General features: G+C 41.9%; 1 protein-coding gene across 1 annotated transcript in view; it reads left to right on the top strand.

Annotated features, from left to right (window-relative positions):
* Positions 1 to 21,742, top strand: part of PNPLA4 (patatin like phospholipase domain containing 4) — a 28,095-nt gene extending 6,353 nt beyond the window's left edge. The window contains 8 exon segments of the mRNA XM_061629420.1: positions 4,871 to 4,940; positions 8,451 to 8,475; positions 8,667 to 8,796; positions 14,121 to 14,149; positions 15,166 to 15,209; positions 19,196 to 19,225; positions 19,228 to 19,372; positions 21,634 to 21,742. Coding sequence (XP_061485404.1) covers positions 4,871 to 4,940; positions 8,451 to 8,475; positions 8,667 to 8,796; positions 14,121 to 14,149; positions 15,166 to 15,209; positions 19,196 to 19,225; positions 19,228 to 19,372; positions 21,634 to 21,742 — 582 coding nt within the window.
* The last annotated feature ends 1,344 nt before the right edge of the window (positions 21,743 to 23,086 follow it).

Raw genomic sequence — 23,086 nt, 5'->3', positions numbered from 1 at the left:
AGATAAACTGGGCCGAAACCATATAGGGCTTTAAAGGTCAACACCAACACCTTGAATTGGGCCCGGTAAACAACTGGCAGCCAGTGTAGATCACTACACTCTGCAGATGAGGGCCTCCTGCAGATACTGTCATGCCCGCCAGACCCTCAAGGTACTGGGTTCATGTATCAGGCTCAGACCCCCACCCTTAGGGAAATGAGACTGGAACCAAAAGGCTATTACTTCACCCTTGCCAAGGCTGTGTACGCTCACAACAACCCTGCAAGGTAGAAGGTAGGCTGCCACCACCCCTGTATACTGGTCCACTCAGAGCCAGGGGATCTCTAAGCCCAGAAGAGATATAAAACCAAGGTCCTAAAAGGTAAGAGTCACAGTTACACTCCTTGCCAGGCACCTCTGGTTTAACATTTAGAATCCAAGCTTTTAACTTCTTAACCCTCTTTGGTAGTGAATGACTGAGTTGGGTCAAAGTACTGAATTCAGAACCACCCCTTCTCTCAAATGAACACACCAGGTTAAATAGAAGTAGCTTTATTAAAAAATATAAGTGCACATATCATATATCAGCAAGTAATCCTTTAAGACCATTCACCCAACAGGGGTTTAGGTTCTTACAAGAGAATTCATACACACAACAAGAAAATAATAAACTAACTCACCTAACTACTTACATATGAGGTAGTTGGTTGCGTGGCACCTCTCCTAAGAGAGATGGATGTTCAACATAAAGCAATGGAACCAGACATAGGTTGCCTTCCCATAAGCAACCCCTGGAACCATAAGGCAGAAAGGTTTGGAACTCTGGTGCCAGTCAGCATAGGCAGAGAACAGAGAACAAAGGCTATGGGTCTCTAGCCCTATACTTAAAGGAAAAAGATCCTAACGGTCCAAGATTAATTGACCAATCAGGAATTGGCTGATGTAACTTTCTTCTCAATGTTTCTCACATTTTCGCACCTTCAGGCCCCCCTCCCAACGGTGTTTTCCAACTGTATAGGCCAAGGATGACCTTGGGTGCCAGGCACTTGCTAATCAGCAAAGATAAACAGGTGCAGCTTGTTAAGGCTTCTTCTAACCGTCTTCAGCTGGGAAGTGAAACTTAACTTTACAAATTGGCAAAGGCTTGTCTTTTCTAACTGTAACCATCTCCCAGAGTCCCTTACTGGAGCCAAAGTATTGTTATTAGATTTTTAATAACTCATGACCATTACAGGTTCATGACAGATACCATCAGGTCTGTTCCTCCCAAGATAGGAAGTGGACCTTTAGTGTTGTGGCACCGACCCTTTGGAATTCCCTTGCCTTAAATATTAGACAGGTACCATCTCTGTTATCTTTTTGGTGCCTACTGCAGACCTTCCTCTTTCAACAAGCCTTTTAAAGAGAGACCTTATCCCAGTTTGCATCTGTGTTGGAATTGCTTTTTAATATGTTTTTAAACTTTTTTTTTAAAAAAAAGATGTTTTTGAACTTTTTTTTAAAAAAAGATGTTTTTAAAGGTTTTTTAAAAATGTTTTTAAATAGGTTTTATTTTAATACATTTTAAAGTCTGTTTTTATGACTTTTAAAGTGTTTTTAGTATTTTTGCTTGCTGCCCTGGGCTCCTATTGGGAGGAAGGCGGGATATAAATCTAATAAATAAATAAATATCAATCTACTCTTTAAAAAAATACTATAATGTTCTTAATTTTGTGCCAAAGCCAAACTAGACTGACATAGCAAGTGTAATTGGCAATAGCCAATGTAGGCACATTCCGTTAAGAAATGAAAACAGTGATTAATAATACTCACCAGATATAGTTGCATCACTGCTGCTGTTATCCCTGATTATTGGCAGTGCTGGCTAGGGGTGATGGGAGTTGGAGTCGAACAACATCTAAACAGCATCATCCTCCACCTCCACCCAACAGTTATAGTAAAGGGTGGAAATTTCCCTTCTCTTTTAAACTCCTTACAGTGAAAATGCTTAACAAGCTGCCACTGGTGTGTATTCCTGCTTTAAAGAACTGCAAAACATTGCACTTGTAGGATTCTGCCCATTACATTAAATGGAACGCACATCAAAAAGGAACATTTTGATCCACATCCTTATATGTGAGTTTGCAGTGTACATCCACCCTAACAATTCACCCTATCCCATTCCCACAAAGGATTATAAATCTGAATGAATCTGACAGAAGGGGGTTCATGATAATTATCTGAACTACAGTATCTGTTTCAGAAATCATATCTGCTAAATACAGCTTCTATATTGAGAACGCACATTTTAAAAAATAAAGCAAATTAGTGAATCCATCGGATGTATCCTAGAAGCCATACGCTGCCTGCATAGTATTACTACAATTCAAGACAAATATTATTTTCTTTTAGATGTATGAAGTTTCATACAATGAAGTTTCTGTTCTTTCCCTTTCAGTCAACTCAATAATATTACTAATGGTGCCCAACAGCACAAGTTTATATCTTTTCAGGACTTATCTGCCAATCCTGTCATATGACATAAAAAACCCTATACTACCCTTGGTTCCCTCACCATATCTTCCCCAGGTCATTGCTCATACTCCTGGACACACCCTTTCAAAGATTTTTGCAAGTGATGGGAAATCACTGCTGTTTTACTAATTTTCTCTTAAATTTCCACTGTCACGGGTATTGCCCATATGCTACCTGCAGCTGTTTAAGCTGTTCTTGCATTTTAATTAGCTTTGTCGTAGTAAATTGCAACTCCTAGTCTGTGGCATTAAAAATAACTGAAAATTGTCACCTATAGCTTTCTCTGATTTAAATCTGCATGATTCTTTTAGTCTGTTCAAAGATGGTCTTTGCTTCTGAAGGATCTGATAATAGTTTCCCATTCAGTATCTGCTCTTTTGGCTGGCTAGATATCAGGGACCACTAAACATTTTATTAAAACAAAGGTAGTGATTCGTAGTTAAACCAAAATAAAATGGTGTGTTTTTAGATTAATTTGATAATGAAAGTCCTAAAGGTTACAGATGATGATGATGATAATAATTTTAAAAATGGCTAATCTTTTCCACTCCAGTTTCTAGCTAACATGCTTATTTGGGTGGTGGTGGTGTTCAGACAAACATCAGAAATATGTTTTGTAGAGTTGGTAAGAAAAGGATAGATATGGCCTGATTTACATGTCATGCTAAGCCAAACAATGGCTCAGCATGAATGTGCAAACATGTGGCCTCCCAGAGAGAGATGGTGGCTTCTTCACCACCATGATCATTTTGCTGCTGAATGAAGCCGTGGCTTGGCTTAGCATGTTATCTGATCCCCAGCTCATTTGTTAGCTCTCTCCAGCTAACCACAAGCTGTAATCAAGGTTTGCTCTTGGTTGACTGCATTTGTTAGTCTGGAGAGAGCTAAACCATGAGCTCCAGTTCAGACAACATGCTTAGTCAATGAGGCAGCAGCAAAACATCTGGGGAGGAGTGAAATGGCTGCAGTCTCCTTCCCAGGAGCTGCACATTTGTGCTAAGCCATAGAATCATAGAATAGTAGAGTTGGAACGGGCCTATAAGGCCATCAAGTCCAACCCCCTGCGCAATGCAGGAATCCAAATCAAAGCATTCCCGACAGATGGCTGTCCAGCTGCCTCTTGAATGCCTCCAGTGTCGGAGAGCCCACTGCCTTTCTAGGTAATTGATTCCATTGTTGTATGGCTCTAACAGTTAGGAAGTTTTTCCTGATGTCCAGTTGAAATCTGGCTTCCTGCAACTTGCACCCATTATTCTGTGTCTTGCACTCTGAGAAGAGATCCTGACCCTCCTCTGTGTGACAACCTTTCATGTACTTGAAGAGTGCTATCATATCTCCCCTCAGTCTTCTCTTCTCCAAGCTAAACATGCCCAGTTCTTTCAGTCTCTCCTCATAGGGCTTTGTTTCCAGTCCCCTGATCATCCTTGTTGCCCTCCTCTGAAGCTATTCCAGTTTGTCTGCATCCTTCTTGAAGTGTGGAGACCAGAACTGGATGCAGTATTCAAGATGAGGCCTAACCAGTGCTGAATAGAGGGGAACTAATACTTCACGCGATTTGGAAACTATACTGCTTGTTAATGCAGCCTAATATAGCATTTGCCTTTTTTGCAGCCACATCACACTGTTGGCTCATATTCAGCTTGTGATCAACGACAATTCCAAGATCCTTCTCACATGTCCTATTGCTGAGCCAAGTATCCCCCATCTTATAACTGTGCATTTCATTTCTTTTTCCTAAGTGTAGAACTTTGCATTTATCCCTGTTGAATGTCATTCTGTTGTTTTCAGCCCAATGCTCCAGCCTATCAAGGTCCCTTTGAATTTTCTTTCTGTCTTCCACGGTATTAGCTATGCCCCCCAATTTTGTATCATCTGCAAATTTGATAAGCATGCTCTGTAGCTCCTCATCCAAGTCGTTAATAAAAATGTTGAAGAGCACTGGGCCCAGGACCGAGCCCTGTGGTACCCCACTTGTTACTTCTCCCATGGTTTGGCTTAGTGTGATATACAAACTAGGCCAATGTGAGAAACTTTTTTCCTTAATCAAATTTATCATGGTTAAAATGGGCACAGATTAAATTATATTCTGTTTATCCGGCAATGATGCAGTAGCTCTGACACATGTGCCAAGCCTCATGCATAGGGCTTTCAGTTATTCATCAGAGAGAAACACTTGATGTGTATTATGAATAGTAGGAAGCATGTGCCTCAGGTCATGTAGGGATGCAGTAAAAATCCATGACTTGTTCATCTTTTTCAGAAATGTTTAAAGACAACTGAAATTTGTTGAATATATTTATATTAAGCACTTGTCTAACATAGATGAACCTGTCTTTTTATACATAACTATAAATTTGGGGGGGGAACATTTTTTCAGGAGTGTAACCAAATTACCTATGAATTTGCAGAAGATACTAGAAAACTATAATTTGGAGCATTAACACCAGGCTCCCCCTTTAGGATGTACACCTTAATGTGGTGAGGGGGTTTGAGAGTGTTGAAGAAGCTGAGAGCAATGCCGTCAGGAGTCTAGACCAAGAGGTTAGACTCCTAGCAGGGGCACCCATGGCGGAATGATCAAAGCTGAGACACCAGACTAAGATGCATCCAAACTCAGAGGAAGGCAATGGTAAACCACCTCTGAATACCTCTTACCATGAAAACCCTATGAAAAGAGTATCCAAAATGCAACACGAGATAGTGCTGGAAGATGAGACCCCCAGGTCAGAAGGCACTCACCGAGCTACTGGGGAAGAACAAAGGACAAGTACTAGTAGTGCTGTGACTAATGATGCAGCTGGGTCAAAGCGGAAAGGAAGCCCAGAGGCTGATGCGCACAGATACGAAAGGAGAGTCCGGAGTTGTATGACGCACACAATAGGACATGGAATGTGAGAAGCATGAACCAGGGAAAGTTAGAAATTGTCCAGCAAGAAATGGAGTGTATCTACATTACAATACTTGGTGTGAGTGAATTAAAATGGACTGGAATGGGACATTTTTAATCAGGCAACTACAAAATATTTTATGCAGGAAATGAGAAATCAAGTAGAAACGGGTTTGCTTTAATAGTGAGAAGTGATGTAGCAAAAGCAATTAGGAGCTACAACGCAAGGTCTGAGCGAGTGATATCAATGAGATTAAAAGGGAAACCTATTAACATAACCATCATCCAAGTCTACACTCCAACATCAAACACAGAAGAAGAAGAATTGGAGAGATTTTACGCAGAAGTACAGGAGGAAATTGATCACACCAAAACAAGATATGATGATAATCATGGGGGACTGGAATGCAAAAGTAGGGAACAGAGAAGAACTAGGAATTGTGGGGAAATGGGGCTTAGGAGACAAAAATGAAGCAGGAGAAAGACTTATTGAATTCTGTGAAGCCAATGATTTGTTTCTTGCCAACACATTTTTTGAGCTACCAAAAAGACGACTGTACACGTGGACAATATAGGAATCAAACTGATTATATAAACTGATTATATAAGACTGCGGTACAGATCATGAACTGATCGTATCAAAAATCAGAGTAAAGCTAAAGAAGAAGAACAAAACACTCATAATGCCAAAATACAATTTAAATAACATCCCAGAAGAATATAAAGATCAAATAAGGAACAGGTTTGAGGCTTTAAACTTAGTTGACAGAGAACCAGAAGAACTATGGACTGAAGTCAGGGACATTATCAGGGAAGAATGCAAAAAGACAATACTTCTTGTTAAAAAGAGAAAGACCTCAATGGATGACTGAAGAAACTCTTAAAATGGTTAAAGAGAGAAGGAAAACAAAAGCAAAAGGAGATAGAAACACGGTCAAAACCCTAAATGCAACTATACAACGACTAGTACGTAGGGACAAAGAAAACTATTACAATAGTTATTGTATAGAAATAGAAAAAAGGTAAAGGTGTCCCCGCACTTGTAATGCGAGTCGTTTCCGACTCTTAGAGTGACGTCTTGTGACGTTTTATTAGGCAGACCGTATATATGGGGTGGGATTGCCAGTTCCTTCCCCGGCCTTTCTTTACCCCCCAGCATATGCCGGGTACTCATTTTACCAACCACGGATGGATGGAAGGCTGAGTGGACCTTGACCCCTTTTACTGGAGATTCGACTTCCTCATTCCGTTGGAATCGAACTCCGGCCGTGAGCAGAGCTTCAGCTGCGTTACTGCTGCTTACCACTCTGCGCCACAGAGGGTCTTATAGAAATAGAAAAGGACAACAAAATGGGAAGAACAAGAGCCCTATTCCAAAAGATTAGAGAAATGAAAGGGAAATTTAAACCATGAGTAGGGATGTTGAATAATCGACAGGGAAACATGCTGACTGACCGAGATGAAATAAAAGGAAGATGGAAGCAATACACTGAAGAACTCTATAAAAGAGATGACAGGATGACAGATTCATTCACGGAGGAACCATATGATGAAGAACCAGAAATTTTAGAATGTGAGGTGAAAGCTGCTCTTAAAATTCTTGGAAGAAACATATCACCAGGAATAGACGGCATACCAATAGAGTTGCTACAAGCTACTGAGACTGAATCTGTCCAAATTTTGACAAAAATTTGTCAAGAAATATGGAAAACTAAACAATGCCCAGAGACTGGAAGCATTCAATATATATCCCACTTCCAAAGAAAGGGCATCCCAGAGAATGCAGTAATTACCGAACTATTGCCTTAATATCCCATGCAAGTAAAGTAATGCTCAAGATTCTATAACAAAGGCTCTTACCATATATGGAGCGAGAAATGCCAGATGTCAAAGCTGGATTTAGAAAGAGAAGAGGTATAAGAGATCACATTGCAAACATACGTTGGATAATGGAACGGAGGAAGGAATTTCAGAAGGAAATCACCCTGTGCTTTATAGATTACAGCAAAGCCTCTGACTGTGTAGATCATGAAAAACTATGGAATGCTTTAAAAGAAATGGGGGTGCCACAGCATCTGATTGTCCTGATGTGCAACCTATACTCTGGACAAGAGGCTACTGTAAGGACAGAACATGGAGAAACCGATTGGTTCCCCATCGGAAAGGGTGTGAGACAGGGTTGTATTTTATCATCCTATTTGTTTAATGCATACGCAGAACATATCATATGGAAAGCGGGATTGGATAAAGATGAAGGTGTGAAAATTGGAGGGAGAAACATCAATAATATAAGATATGCAGACGATATCAAACTCTTAGCAGAAACCAGTAATGATTTGAAACGAATGCTGATGAAAGTTCAAGAGCAAAGCACAAAAGCAGGAGTACAGCTGAACGTTAAGAAGACTAAAGTAATGACAACAGAAGATTTATGTAACTTTACAGTTGACAACGAGGACATTGAAATTGTCAAGGACTATCGATACCTTGGCACAGTCACTAACCAAAATGGAGACAATAGTCAAGAAATCAGAAGGCTAGGACTGGGGAGGGCAGCTGTGAGAGAACTAGAAAAGGTCCTCAAATGCAAAGATGTATCACTGAACACTAACGTCAGGATCATTCAGACCATGGTATTCCCGATCTCTATGTATGGATGTGAAAGTTGGACAGTGAAAAAAGCGGATAAGAGAAAAATAAACTCATTTGAAATATGGTGCTTTGCGCATACCATGGACTGTGAAAAAGACAAATAATTGGGTGTTAGAACAAATTAAACCAGAACTGTCACTAGAAGCTAAAATGATGAAACTGAGGTTATACTTTGGACACATCATGAGAAGACCTGATTCACTAGAAAAGACAATAATGCTAGGGAAAACAGCAGGGAGTAGAAAAAGAGGAAGTCCAAACAAGAGATGGATTGATTCCATTAAGGAAGCCACAGACCTGAATGTACAAGATCTGAGCAGGGTGGTTCATGACAGATGTTCTTGGAGGTCGCTGATTCATAGGGTCGCCATAAGTCGTAATCGACTTGAAGGCACATAACAACAACAACAAACAGCAGGCTATGATCTCATGACAAAACTTAAGTAAGTAGTTTTACAAATACGATCTTAAATTTGGCTTCATATAGAACTCCAGATAAATGGTGCTGAGAAGATACTATGAGGATGGCATCTACTAATAATTGTGGTGAAACAGAGCATTCTTTCCTTCCTAAATTACTTTAGGTGTTTAATTATTAAGGCAGATTAATGTTTATCATTCTATTTTTCTGTAGGGGCTGCATTGATTTAATTCTCCCTACTAATGCTCATGAGAAAGCAGGAAATCGCCTCTTTGTATCAGTCACTAGTGCTAAAAATGGAAAAAATCATTTGCTTTCAAACTTTGCCTCCAGGGAGGATCTTGTTAAGATAGGGGAGTTGCATATCACTTCTATAAATGGAAATGCATGGCAGTCTCCGGGATCTTAAGTGTTTGGGTTTTTATTAACGGTGGCCTGAGAACTCTTTATTCTATTCAGTTGAGTAATTCCATTGCTTTAAGAAGGAACGCTGACCTGTTTAAAGTAAGAATTGGATGATCTAATATTTCTGCAGTCCTTACAATTGGGCCATATTTATTCCTTTAAAAAATAATAATACCCTTGTGGTTTTCTGTGAGAGATCCTTGTGAGTGTGTGTGTGTGTAAAAACAACAACACTGGTTCTTATGTCACAACACATTGCTAGATCTTGTTGTGTTAGGTAGAATAGAGTGTAAGAGACTGTCAATCCAAGATAGCAAGAGACATCTGAATGGGGAGGAAGCAGGCTTCTTCACAGCAAGCCAATATACATGCACACCTGCATCACAGCGCTCATCTAGCTCCTGCTAGATCTCACAGTGCTTATCCAGCTCCTATTAAACTGACTGAATGCGTACTTTGATACAGAAGGAAATGTGGCTTCCCATCCAAGGTATGAGATGTTAAGTATGACTCAAGCTGGATTGTGGCCAATATAGCTATAGTCTAAAGCAGCCTTTCCCAACCTTTGGGTTCCCAGATGTTCCTGGACTACAATTCCCATCATTTCTGACCATTGGCCATGCTGACAGGGGCTGATGGGAGTTGTAGTCCAACAACACCTGGGGACCCAAATAATAATAATAATAATAATTTAATTTATGTGTCGCCTATCTGGCCAATGGCCACTCTAGGCGACGTACAAATCAGTTGCAGTAAATGCAGCACAATAAAATACACATAAAATACAATATAACAAGGAAACTATAAATAGGAATGATAACAGTTCAGAGTAATAGGCAGTTAGTCCTGAAAATTAACCCTCCCCGGATGTCCCAAAGGCCTGTCTGAAAAGCCAGGTCTTCAAGGCTTTGCGGAATACATTCAGGGAAGGGGCATGCCGAAGATCGTACGGGAGGGAGTTCCAGAGAGTGGGGGCCGCCACTGAAAATGCCCTCTCTCTAGTCCCCACCAACCTAGCTGTTTTAGTTGGTGGGACTGAGAGAAGGCCCTGAGTGGCTGATCTTGTTGGGCGGCATAATTGGTGATGCTGGAGGTGCTCCATCAGGTAAACTGGTCTGAAACCGTGTAGGGATTTAAAGGTTAGTACCAACACCTTGAATTGAGCCTGGAAAATAACTGGAAGCCAGTGTAGATCGAATAACACTGGAGTGATGTGTTCCCGGCGGCGACAATTTGTAAGTAGTCGAGCCGCAGCATTTTGTGTAAGTTGTAATTTCCGGACCGTTTTCAAGGGTAACCCCACGTAGAGCGCATTGCAGTAGTCTAAACGAGAGGTGACCAGGGCATGTACTACCAGTGGGAGCTGATGAACAGGGAGGTAGGGTTGCAGCCTACGAATGAGGTGTAATTGATACCAAGCTGCCCGGCTCACTGCCGAAATCTGAGCCTCCATGGACAGCCTGGAATCAACAACAACCCCAAGGCTGCGGACCCGGTCCTTTAGGGGTAAACTCACCCCATTGAACATCAGGTCAACATCTCCCAACCTTCCCTTGTCTCCCACAAGCAGCACCTCAGTCTTATCGGGATTCAACTTCAACCTGTTCCTTCCCATCCATCCACTCACGGATTCCAGGCACTTGGACATGGTCTCCACAGCCAACTCTGGTGAAGATTTAAACGAGAGATAGAGCTGAGTGTCATCCGCATATTGGTGACACTGCAGCCCAAATCTCCTAATGATTGTCCCCAGCGGCTTCATATAGATATTAAATAGCATGGGAGAGAGGATAGACCCCTGTGGCACACCACAATTGAGAGGCCAAGGGTCTGAAACCTCCTCCCCCAATGCTACCTGTTGATGCCTATCGGAGAGAAAGGAATGGAACCACTGTAATACAGTGCCTCCTATTCCCAATCCCTCCAGGAGATGTAAAAGGATACTGTGGTCAACAGTATCAAAAGCCGCTGAAAGATCGAGGAGGACAAGAAAGGTGAATTCTCCCCTATCTAATGCCCTCCTCATATCATCAACCAGAGCGACCAAGGCTGTTTCAGTTCCATGTCCAGTCCTGAAACCCAATTGGTATGGATCCAAATAATCCGTTTCATCCAAGTGTGTCGACAGCTGATTAGCCACCACTTGCTCAATGACCTTGCCCAAGAATGGTAAATTCAAAATTGGGCAAAAGTTATTCAAAACCTGGGGATCCAAGTAGGGCTTCTTTAAGATGGGCTTTACAATTGCCTCCTTGAGGGCTAATGGCATTACACCCTCCCAGAGCTTGGAAAAGTTACTTTTTTGAACTACAACTCCCATCAGCCCCAGCCAGTGGCCATGCTGGCTGGGGTGATGGGAGTTGTAGTTTAAAAAAGTAACTTTTCCAAGCTCTGCACCCTCCTTCAAGGATGCATTGACCACCGCCTTGATCCCCTCGCCCAGTTTCTCTTTGCAGCTCACCAGGAGCCACGATGGACAAGGATCATTTAGACAGGTGGTAGGCTTCACAGTCGAGAGCACCTTGTCCACATCCTCAGAAGGGAGAGGCCAAAACCGATCCCACTTGACTGGCTTGCAACTGGCCAACTCTGATTCACTCACTGCATCCACGGCGTACGGGATCGAGCTCCGTAAATGTTCGATTTTGTCAGCAAAGTGCTTTGCTAACTTGTCACAGGAGGTTTTGGACTGCTCCAAGGGTTCCTGAGCAACTGGACCGACCAGGCTTCGGACCACCTGGAACAACCTCCTGGGACAGCACTCTGCTGACGCAATAGAGGCAGCAAATAACTTCTTTTCTGCCTTTATTGCCACTTGGTAGGCAGTTACTGCTGCTCTAACCTGTGTCCGGACATCTTCGGAACGGGATTTCCGCCACCGGCGCTCTAGTCGTCTCACCTCCTGTCTCAGATTATGCAACCGTGGTGTGTACCATGGTGCTAACTGAGTTCTGTTCAGGGGGAGAGGACGTTTCGGTGCCACCTGGTCCTGAGCCCTGGTGATCCCTTCATTCCACTCTAACACCAGGGAGTCAACCTAGTGGCCTTCAGCAGGTTCCAATTCCCCAAGCGCAGTCAGGAATCCTTCTGGATCCATCAGGCGTCTGGGGCGGACCATTCTAATAGGTCTTTTTCCCCTGTGGAGGATGTGAGGCATCGAGAAGTCTATATTTACCAGGTAGTGATCTGACCATGACACAGGGGTGGAAGAAGCAACCCCCAACTTCAGAGCACTTCCCTCCCCCCTCAGGACAAACATAAGGTCGAGAGCATGACCGGCTACATGGGTGGACCCAGTATTACTAAGGTGCAGTTCCCAGGAAGCCATGGTTTCCAGGAAATCCTGAGGGGCTCCAGTGAGAGTGGTCTCGGCATGCACGCTGAAGTCACCCAGCACCAATAATTCTGGGGACAACGCCCGTACAGCCAAGACCACCTCAAGCACCTTGGCCAGGGAGTCTGCTGTGCAGCGGGGTGGGCGGTACACCAGCAGGATCCCCAAACTGCCCTTCGGGCCCAACCTCCAGTACATGCAATCAACAAACTTAGTCCTATGTAGAGGAGGTCTGGTAAAAACTAAAGACTCCCAGTAGATGACTGCCACACCCCCTCCCCGCCTTCCCACCCTCGGCTGCTGTGCATAACGGAAACCCAGTGGACACATGGCCTCAAGAATGGGAGCTGCGGCCTCATCCAACCAGGTCTCCGTAATACATGCCAGGTCTGCCTGTCCATCCAAGATTGTATCATGGATGTGTGATGTTTTTTGTACTACAGACCTGGCATTACACAACAACAGTTGAAGGTTGGTAGGAAACCTGCATCCCCCAGTTATCGTCTGGTTTTGGGCAGACCCGGAATATGGGATGGGTACTAAGCATCTATCCCGCGTTCCCCTAATCTGGCATGGTCTGCCCTCAGTACCACTCCGGCGTCTGCCGCCCACTCTTTTTATAATTTGGCCCCTCACCCTCCCTGTCACATCCCCCCCTGACTTACACATGCCCCTATCCCTGACCGCCAATCAGACAGGCCGCCCACCCTAAAGCAATAGTAAACCGGAGACCCGCCTCTAAACACTCTGATAACTGTTAAATTAATTAAAATTAAAATTAAAAATTAAAATCAATATCAATACAATATCCATCACATCCATACATCTACACATCCATGCATCCCCACAGTCACCATAAATCAACACAACATAAATCCACAGCATTGGCCACACCCATACGGAAGCGGGGAAGCGACGGTGTCGGCGATGCAAGGCCAAAGAACGGTCCTCCAGTCGGCAATGGTGGCCGCAGCAAGGTTGGGAAAGGCTGGTCTAAAGCATTAACTAATGTGTTGCCTGGATTAAATGATGGATTCATTTCTCTTCCCACCCCTTGTCCCTTCCATAAATTATAATGGTGTAAGGGGAGCGGATTTTGATAGTGAGCAGAAAACAGACGCTTATGTTGTAGAGATAACATTGTTACATTGTTCTGGAAGTCTATGCCAGAATGGAGTGGTGAAGCTTAGTGTCCTCATGCCCTAGTCCATTGATAAGTTTTGAACACTAAAGTGGTGTTATCTTATGCCTCTGTTCTTCTGGGTGTATCTATATCTAAAAAATGTAAACACCTGGGGTGGTATCCAACTAAACAGTTATGCTAGTGCAACAACTTTTACCTGCACAGTAACTTCCACACCATCTTCTTTCTCCATCCCACCCCCAAAAATCTGTTCTGGGGTTCCCACAACTTTCCAGAGTAGATTTAGGGAGGAATGGGGAGCACATGGGAGAGGAAGTTACATTACACAGCTAAAAGTCATTGTGTTTGGGTAACTGTTCCGTTGGATACCATCCACGGTTTCTGAACCAAAACTTACTGCCAAATTTTTTAAGTATCAAGCTAGACATAGAAGAAAGTGACTGCCTGGAGTTCCTTGGCGTTCTCTTCCTTGTTTCCTGCAAAAGCCCTCATATGAAAAGAAGAGAGCCAGGAAAGGATTCAAGAGAAACCCCTCTTTAAAGCATCTCAGAATGTATGGAAGCATTGTTAGACTGATGCTGTGCAATGTTTTGCTCAACATCTATAAGGAGATAGAAGAGGCTGTGGCTGGTGAAGAAGCGGCATGCTTATGGCTCTTCAAGTGGTTCTGCATCCCTCGTGTAAATGAAGAAAGATGAATGGTCACTTAGGGCAGCAGATGTCAAATGTGACACCACTTTCCAAACTCCAGTACAACATGTGTCCTTTCTAAAAAAACAAAAAGCTCATCCTGTTGTTGTTAAATGCCTTCAAGTCGATTACGACTTACGGCGACCCTATGAATCAGCGACATCCAGTAGCATCTGTCGTGAACCACCCTGTTCAGATCTTGTACATTCAGGTCTGTGGCTTCCTTAATGGAATCAATCCATCTCTTGTTTGGCCTTCCTCTTTTTCTACTCCCTGCTGTTTTTCCCAGCATTATTGTCTTTTCTAGTGAATCAGGTCTTCTCATGATGTGTCCAAAGTATGATAACCTCAGTTTCATCATTTTAGCTTCTAGTGACAGTTCTGCTTTAATTTGTTCTAACACCCAATCATTTGTCTTTTTCACAGTCCATGGTATACACAAAGCTCTCCTCCCACAACATATTTCAAATAAATTGATTTTTCTCTTATCTGCTTTTTTCACTGTCCAACTTTCACATCCATAAATAGAGATCGGGAATACTATAGTCTGAATGATCCTGACTTTAGTGTTCAGTGATACATCTTGGCATTTGATGACCTTTTCTAGTTCTCTCATAGCTGCCCTCCCCAGTCCTAGCCTTCTTCTGATTTCTTTACTATTGTCTCCATTTTGGTTAATGACTGTGACAAGGTATTGATAATCCATGATATGTTCAATGTCCTTGTTGTCAACTTTAAAGTTACAGTTTAGAATGTGAGGTGAAAGCTGCTCTTAAAATATTTGGAAGAAACAAATCACCAGGAACAGATGGCATACCAATAGAGTTGCTACAAGCTACTGAGACTGAATCTGTCCAAATGTTGACAAAATTTGTCAACAAATATGGAAAACTAAACAATGGCCCACAGACTGGAAGCGTTCAATATACATCCCAATTCCAAAGAAAGGAGATCCCAGGGAATGCAGTAATTATCTAACTATTGACTTAATATCCCATGCAAGTAAAGTCATGCTCAAGATCCTACAACAAAGGCTCTTACCATATTTGGAGCGAGAAATGCCAGATGTCCAAGCTGCATTTAGAAAGGGAAGAGGTATAAGAGATCATATTGCAAACATACATTGGATAATGGAACAGACCAAAAAATTATGCAGGAATCAATGCAGTAAATTATAAAGGACAGGATCTTTGTAGTTAATTTGCACACACACACACACACACATATATATATGAACGTAATTGTGATTAACCAAACAGAGGTTTTTATTGTATTAACAAAACGTTTCAGCTTCCGCCTTCATCAGCTGCTAACATATAAATGCTGTTACCAAGGTGGCAGTTACAGAGCTTTGAGGATGGAATGCTCAGAGGGGCTTCATTTGCAGAAGCTAAGTAGTGGTGGTACTGTCTCCAGGTTCAGGCCATGTGGTGCCAATGTGTCCAGAGAGTAAATCCAAAAATTCTCCCTTTTAGTCAATGCTGCTGGATCTGCTGGCATCTCTATCGCTGTAATGGAAAAGTCCAACAGGCTGTGACCCTCAATGTTAAAATGCTTTGCAACTGGTTGCTCCACTTTTTTTTGTCAAAATTGCCGACTTGTGGTTCCTGAAGCGCGTGCGTAGGTCAGTTGTGGTCTTTCCTACGTATTGGATATGACATCCTGTTCTTTTGCACTCGATGATGTAAACTATATTGCAGGACCTGCAGGTGATGTTCTGTTTGATGTAATATGTCCTGCCTGTCCTAGTGCTTGTAAAAGTGGCTGTGTCCCTGAGGTACACACAGGTGATACAGCATTTGGAGTGACAAGGATGAGACCCTGGATTGGTGATAGGTGGCTTAAGCACAGCTCTCACCAACAGTCTGAGCAAATTAGGAGGTTGGCGAAATGCTATAACAGGAGACCTGCTGATGGTTCTAGTAAGATGTTCAGAGTTTGCCAGCAATGGGTAGCTCTCCCTGATTGCTCGGTGATAGTTAGGAGATGCTGGATGGAAATCTACCACAAATGGAATCCATTGCTCTCTGCTCTTTGACACCTCAGTATGATGGAGGAGGTTTTCTCTGGACAGAATGGATCCACAGAGTGGGTGTTGCAATTGATAATATGTGGAGAATATCCTCTTCGAAGAAGGTGGTCTTTAAGTTCACTGATCCTTATCTGGTATTTATCTTCAGTGTTGCAAATAAGTTTGATTCTCAGAGCTAAACTATACACAATGTTCTTGTTTATATGCCTAGGATGGCAGGATTTCCAGTTTAAATAGGTGTGGGCATCAGTGGGTTTGCTGTAGAGATCAGTGGCTATTTTGTTGTTTTCAATGGTGAGAAGGACATCCAGAAAAGGGATGTGCGGATTGTCATTTGTACTATTAAATGTAAACTTAATAGAGGGATGGATAGAGTTGATGTAATTTTTAAATTGTTCCAAACTCTCTTTACCATTCATCCAGACATGTATGTATGTATGTATGTATGTATGTATGTCATAACAGGATGTCATATCCAAGTAGGAAAAGCTGGTCATGTTATTATGCCACAGAAGTAAGAAAACATCTATATATGCCAAAATTCCCCCTTTTCCCTGCAACTGTTAAAGGTCCAGGAGCCCTATCTTCTGCTCTGTCAGATTCATCCTAATTATAAGCGATGGTCTTTCACTGAAACATAGACCCTACTTAACCCTATAAGTTATAACAGTAAGGTCCATTGCCTGTTTTGTATCTTACGCCCATATGTACCTGCGTGGGATTTAAGATCATCTGCCTCTGGTCTCCTTTGCGTGCCTGGAGTGAAAGAGAGCTTTTTCAGCTGTGGCCCCCAAGCTATGGAATACCTTACCCCAAGAAGTTCGCTCTGCTCCCTCCCTGTTGGTTTTCTGGAGACTTCTGAAAACTATCTTGTTCCGGAGAGCCTTTGGGAGGGACTGATGGTAGAGCCTGACACTGATTTTATGCCTTCTACTTTAAATTTTACCTTTGTAGTCCCTTTAGTGCCCCCCATATATATGTGTGTGCTTGTGTGTATTGTATTTTATGTATTTTAATTGTATATTATGTATTTTTATTTTAATGTTTTTGTGATTTTACTGCTTACAATTTTATTATGTACATGTCTGATTTTATTTTTGTAAGCTGCCCTGAGTGCCTATTATAGGGTAGAAGGGCGGAATAGAAATATTTTAAATAAATAAATTAAATAAATATAACAGCACATCAGAACTATGCAAGATTGCTTACACTGTTAAAGACAAAGTTCCTGTCAGGTCTCTTGTGGAAGGGTTTCAAATTATTTATAAAAAATTATAGGCTGCTAAAGAGATGCTCCTTTAGCAAGAGCAGAATTTTTGTACCCTTGCAGCTAATGTGCCCTGTTAATTTTCAGATACTAATTGTATTTGTAAGTTGAATGTTTGTCACAATAGGTTTTTGCAGGTCTGGCGGTTTATCCTGAATTATGGTTTAGAGGATGAATAAGACAGACCTTTATTCATATACCCATCCGATTATACTTTGTGTGGTTCATGAAGCAACACATGACCCTCTAAAATGAATGAGGCCAGGATAGTTGCATAGATTTAGATACCTGAATTTGCTTGCAGATGTATATTCCATTAAGCTTAGTCTTCATGCTTCATGTGCCTCTTTTAAGTGGATTTTAACTACATACTATTTCACAATATATCTTCTGCTTGTAATATATGTGTATGGATTATAAGAAATAATGTCTCAAAATCCAACAGCCTATGAATTATTAAGTTAGAGTCTGGTGCAGCAAGAGAAAGCAGAGTAAATGTTTTTTGGGGGGAAGAGGCAGAGCATCCTGACCTAAGAACTGAATTGTCCTTGCTGCGGCTTCAGCCAGAGATCAGCAATTTTGAAACACCTAAGACTGCCTTTCCCTTCTTGGGGTTTTGCCTCAGATGGATCCCAGAGAAATTCTCCTTGGCCAGCCACTCTGCTGTCCCATTCATGCTCACCATCCCTTCCTGGAAACTTGTGAGGCTGCTTCCTGTTGTGAGAACAGAGAGCAGTGTCCCCGTCATCAGAGCAACAAAGGCACTCCCCATTGCCAGACCACATTCCCATGACCAGACCACATTCCCTTTCTGTTCCTGCTACAGTAGCCAGGCTTTGCCCTCATGAAGACTTTCTTCCCCAATGGAAGCTCCTTCTCCTTCTGCAGCTTTGGATGTTTAAACCTGCAGGATGATTCTTTTTCTCATTCCTTTCTGGAAATTCCGTCCATGATCATACAGATGACAAGAAGCAACAAATTTTAAACAAAGAGAAGGGACATTTGGGAGTTGTTAAGCAATCTTTGGCTTCCGTTGTAGGATACCGTTGCAGGATATTCTGCCATTCAGCATAGCTCATTGAACTGGGTGGGAAAATGGACTGTTGTCTGTCTTGTTACATAGTGCTCCTTCATTCAAATTTAAAGTCAAGATAATGATAAAAGAAATATAGATGGGGCCACCACTTCTGAGCTTTGCCTCCGATTTGGATTATTACGCTTTATTGGCCTCAGTATCCACTGCTGGCAACCAACTCATAAAGGCTCTTGTCACCCTCTGATGGCTTCCAATGGATCATACACACAACTTGCAATACTCTGTAAGTAATAAAGAGTAGAAACACACTCACTGTTCTGCCAGTTCCAGTGCATCACTACCTCTGTCTCTGGGGCACATAACACTACTCAAACCTCTCCCCGTTTTACTGTAGAACCTGGTGGGAGCAGCTTGGGTGTTGTTGTTTTTAAAATTGGCTTCAAAGAGATTTTGCAACTGAAAGGCAGATCAACCTATTCCCTTACTGGGTGTGGCTAATGGAAACATTTTCATCTGGCGGCTCGTGTATTTACAGCCAAAGACTTTGTGGGGCACCTTAAGTGATATGAAGTTGAGACATTTAAGAAGGGGAAGAGGAATAAAGTAGCAAGGCGTTCTTCACAAAAAGGATCAGTTGTCTCTGATTAGCATCCCAAAGGGAAATGTTGAAATGTTGAAGTTTTGTAACAGCAAATCAGCAAATTCAGGCAATTTTAAATAAACTTTTGACTATATGAATGTACTGAGACAATAAATCAGCAAAAGACAAACATAGAATAATGAAGCAGGGTAAATACTGGCAGAATATGACCATGTCCGGTTGTGTTTCCTATGAGAAATGGATTGATGGTGGCTTAACCAATGGTCTCCTTTCCTGCCTGTGGGCTGAACTGTGACTGTTTCTCCTTTTTATGGTCGGCTAGACATCTGCCCACAAGACAAAGGATGCATGTATGTCTATGCTAAAGTTGCAAAGCAAGACTTAATGGTAACTTATGCAAGTGAAGTGACGTGTGCCATGGCTTTAGAATAATTCTTGTCTAGGGAGACAGTGTTAAAATCTAGATAAAAGAACCCTGTATTCCTTTTATGTATTTCTGGCATGCAGCTTTTCTTTAACATTGTGTCCAGTATAACCTCATGTTCCCTAATGTGAAGCTAAGATAATTAAATTCAGGGTGCTTCCAGATTTTTTTCTGTGTGCAATTTTGGCATGTTAGCATCCAGACATTCCCATTTTTTAGTCATGGATATTCATTGCTGTTCTGCCACTTACTGCCCAAACCTGTGGGTGGAGCTTGATGGAATGTATCTGAGAAAGTGTGTGTGTAGGTAAAATTAGGCACCCTAATTCTGTCACACACACCCAGTTCTAGGCTACTTTGAAGCATTTAAGAGCTCTATCCCCTTCACAAGTTTCAGTAGTGGTGGTGGGGTTAATTAGGACCAGATTAACCATTTTTCTTGATTCTAATTGAATTACCAGAATTCTGAAGAACTTTTCTAGCTTTAAAATTTTATTTTATCCTGGATATAGCGAATGGGATGATTTAGTGTCCTTAGTCTCATGCTTACACACACACACTCCACACAACCCTGATCTAGCTTACCTTCTGCCATAAGACCCAAGGCAAGCCATCTGCTGCCTTTCACCCTAAACACTGAGGGGTTCCACTTGGGCTCTCCCCTCATATTTCCAGGGTTCTATGGTTGGATGAGGGCAGTGGTACATGTGCAGCCTTTGGTCTTCTAATGTTAGGGTTGTTGGGATTTTTTGAGGGGGTCAAATATGGAGTGTACAATTATTAAGCGGAAACCAATCCTGTCTCTCTGTATGATTTCATTTCACTGCTATGCTGTGAATGGGGCCACTCATTTTATTATTAGAGGGAATGATGGGATAGTCACGTGCAACTAGGAGGAAGAATAGGATAAATGATAAAATAGTAAGTGATGAATATGAGACATAGGGCCTGTTTACATGCCAGAAAAATCTGCATCTGGTACTTTTTGCAGATCCTTTTAATTTGGACCGTTTACTTGACGTTTTAGCCAATGCTCATGCATTCTACTGCTTTTGCCTTTAACTCTGGATTAAATGGATGCGGCAAAAACCCAAATTTGCTTTTAAAATCTGCACCTGCGTCTACCGTGTATTACCTTTTAAGTGCCTTTTTTTGGCTGCGCAGTTTCTTCGCCATTAGATCCTCCCTTTTCTCCGCCCCTTTAATCATCTCTGGGCGTCATTTTGTTTCCTGCCCTTGACGAAGCAACTTCTGGTTGCTCTCGCCTTCCTTTCTCCTGCTTCCCCAATACATTTCCTCCCCTGCTCCTTTAAACAAAATCACATTCCCCACCCCTTCATTCTCTCTCTTCTGCAGTGACACCAACAACTCCCTGAGGGTAGCAGGGCTGGAGCTCATAAAATTCCTTCCTCGGAGCTGTGGTTTTGGCGCTGTTGTTTATGTCTAGCGTGTGTGTGTGCGGGAGAGTGTGAGAAAGTGTGTGTGTGTGTAGGACCTCTTCTGCCTCGTAGCATCCCTCCGCTCCCCCCCAAAGCTGGATCTCTCCCCCCCTCGGGCTGATGCATGCTCCCTTTTCGCAGCCACGGTGAGAGGAGGCTGGTGAAGGCACCACTGGGGTAATTTATAAGTGCCCAAAAGTGCAGGGGAAAGGGGAGCTGCCTTGGCGTCTCATCCCAGCATCTGCTCCACTCATGGAGAGAGATAATATTAAATGGTCAATGCTTCCTTTAGTAGCTGCTTTTAATGTCTCTCTAAACATAATTGTTTGGGTTTTTTTATGTTTCTCAGAACGCATGCTGAGGCTTGTCCCGGGGTGCCAAAGGCACACCAATATCGCACAGGGACAGCCTAACAGCCACGGGTGGGAGGGATTCCCTTTCTTTCAAGTGCCTATTCCTTCTAGGGAAACACCGCCCCCTGCCCACCTCCGCAGTTAACATGCTAATGTGTGGGCACGGCAACAAGGAAACGCTGATAGCAATAAACGCACGAGTGTGAATGCTACAAAGAAAATCAGCCAATTTATTCGTAGCGAGGGCAGAAGTATATGAACTGTCAAAATTAATTGCAATGGAAAAAGCAGCATTTTTAATGTGGATCTTGGGTCCCATATAAACAAGCCCATAGTCACAAGCAAACACACTATATTTAATGATATATTTCCTCAAATTAAAACGAACCCAAAAGAAATTGCTATGATCCTTCCTTTGTTTCTTAGTTGCAATTGACCATGGAGAACTTCTCAAGACTTCATAAGGCTCTGTTTCCATCAAGCCGAGAGAAAATGGAATAACTATACCAAGATGGATGTAATGATGCCATACATTTTTTACTGAAGGAAAATTGGTTTGAATAGATTATGTATGTTGAAAATTAACAAATCTGATGGCTGTCAGAGCAAAGCAACAAACACTCCACAGAACCCAAGGGATTGCTGTCACAATTTCTGTTTATCTAAAATGAATGCCATAGGAATTGCATCTGTCGCTATCAAGCATTTATATATAGGTGTATTGGATGGAATTTGTAAACAAGTTCAAATGCAATGGCATTGTGCTTGTATGGTAAGAGTATCTGCTTTACAGAGCAATAAGAAAAATTAAATGGCTTTTGTTTTTGCATCATAGGATTGCTGAACTATGATTTGCTGACATTAGATTGTAGTTATATGTTCAAATTGTAGCCAGAAAATATACAGTCTGCAAAGAGTTGCATACTCAATTTTCTTGCAAGTAATCCTGTTTGTGTGCCCATTAAATCTTTTTTCCCTGTGTATTCTCAAGCATGAACTCTAATTACAAAGAGGCTGTGGGATACAAAACAGCTTAATTGCATATCTTTTAATTATTATGCATATGGGTTTTGTTATTAGTACATCTTGTTCTTCAAATAAACTGCATAACTTTTTACATTTTGATTTGCATAGTGTATTGCTTCAAATTACTAATTCTTGCTTTATGTTATGTATAATTCTTTGCAAAACAAAATGGCAGTTAAATTTATTGATATTTGCTGGAAATCTGCCCAAATAGCAGAAGGAGACCCTTTATCCAAAAGACTTTCCATGCAGTTGGGAACCTGCAAGGTTTGAATTTCCAGTGGCAACTGTGCTGCCTATCGCCATTCCTGTCACATGGTGTGTGGGGAGGAAGCCATTCTTGTTTTATTGCAGATCTCTGTTCTGTTAATCATTCAGTTACCTATTATTTCCTTTGACTGGCCTGGACATAAAGAGCACAATCCAAAGATGCTCTGTGTATGCACAGAGGAAAACAATGTGCAGATCCAGGGCTTTGTTCACTGATTCTCTTCATCAATGGAAAGAGGTGTGAGAAAACTGCTAATGAAGTTTCAACTATGCCCCAAGTTTTCCCTTTGCATATACTATTTTACATTGCTGCTAAGGTGCTTTTTAAAATTCTTTTTGTGTATATGTATGCATGTGTATTTTCCCCACAAATCTGACTTGAGGAATAAAATATATTGTACTCACTTTAGGGATATTTCACACCTTTGCAGCCCTTGGCTCCAGCTGGGAGGAAGGGTGGGATATAAATGTAATAACAAATTAATAAATACCTTTAATCTTCCTGTTCTTGCACTGCTTCTCCTGAATGTTGATTTAACAAGGAGATTAATTCTAGAATTGGTTTATGCTCTATCTTGACTTTTCAGATCCTTCACTGCATTCACATCTATC

Source organism: Rhineura floridana, chromosome 5, assembly GCF_030035675.1.
Source record: "Rhineura floridana isolate rRhiFlo1 chromosome 5, rRhiFlo1.hap2, whole genome shotgun sequence".
In the NCBI taxonomy this organism is placed as follows: Eukaryota; Metazoa; Chordata; class Lepidosauria; order Squamata; family Rhineuridae; genus Rhineura; species Rhineura floridana.
Note: the sequence above shows the minus strand (reverse complement) of the source record. Positions and strands in the feature narration are given on the sequence as shown.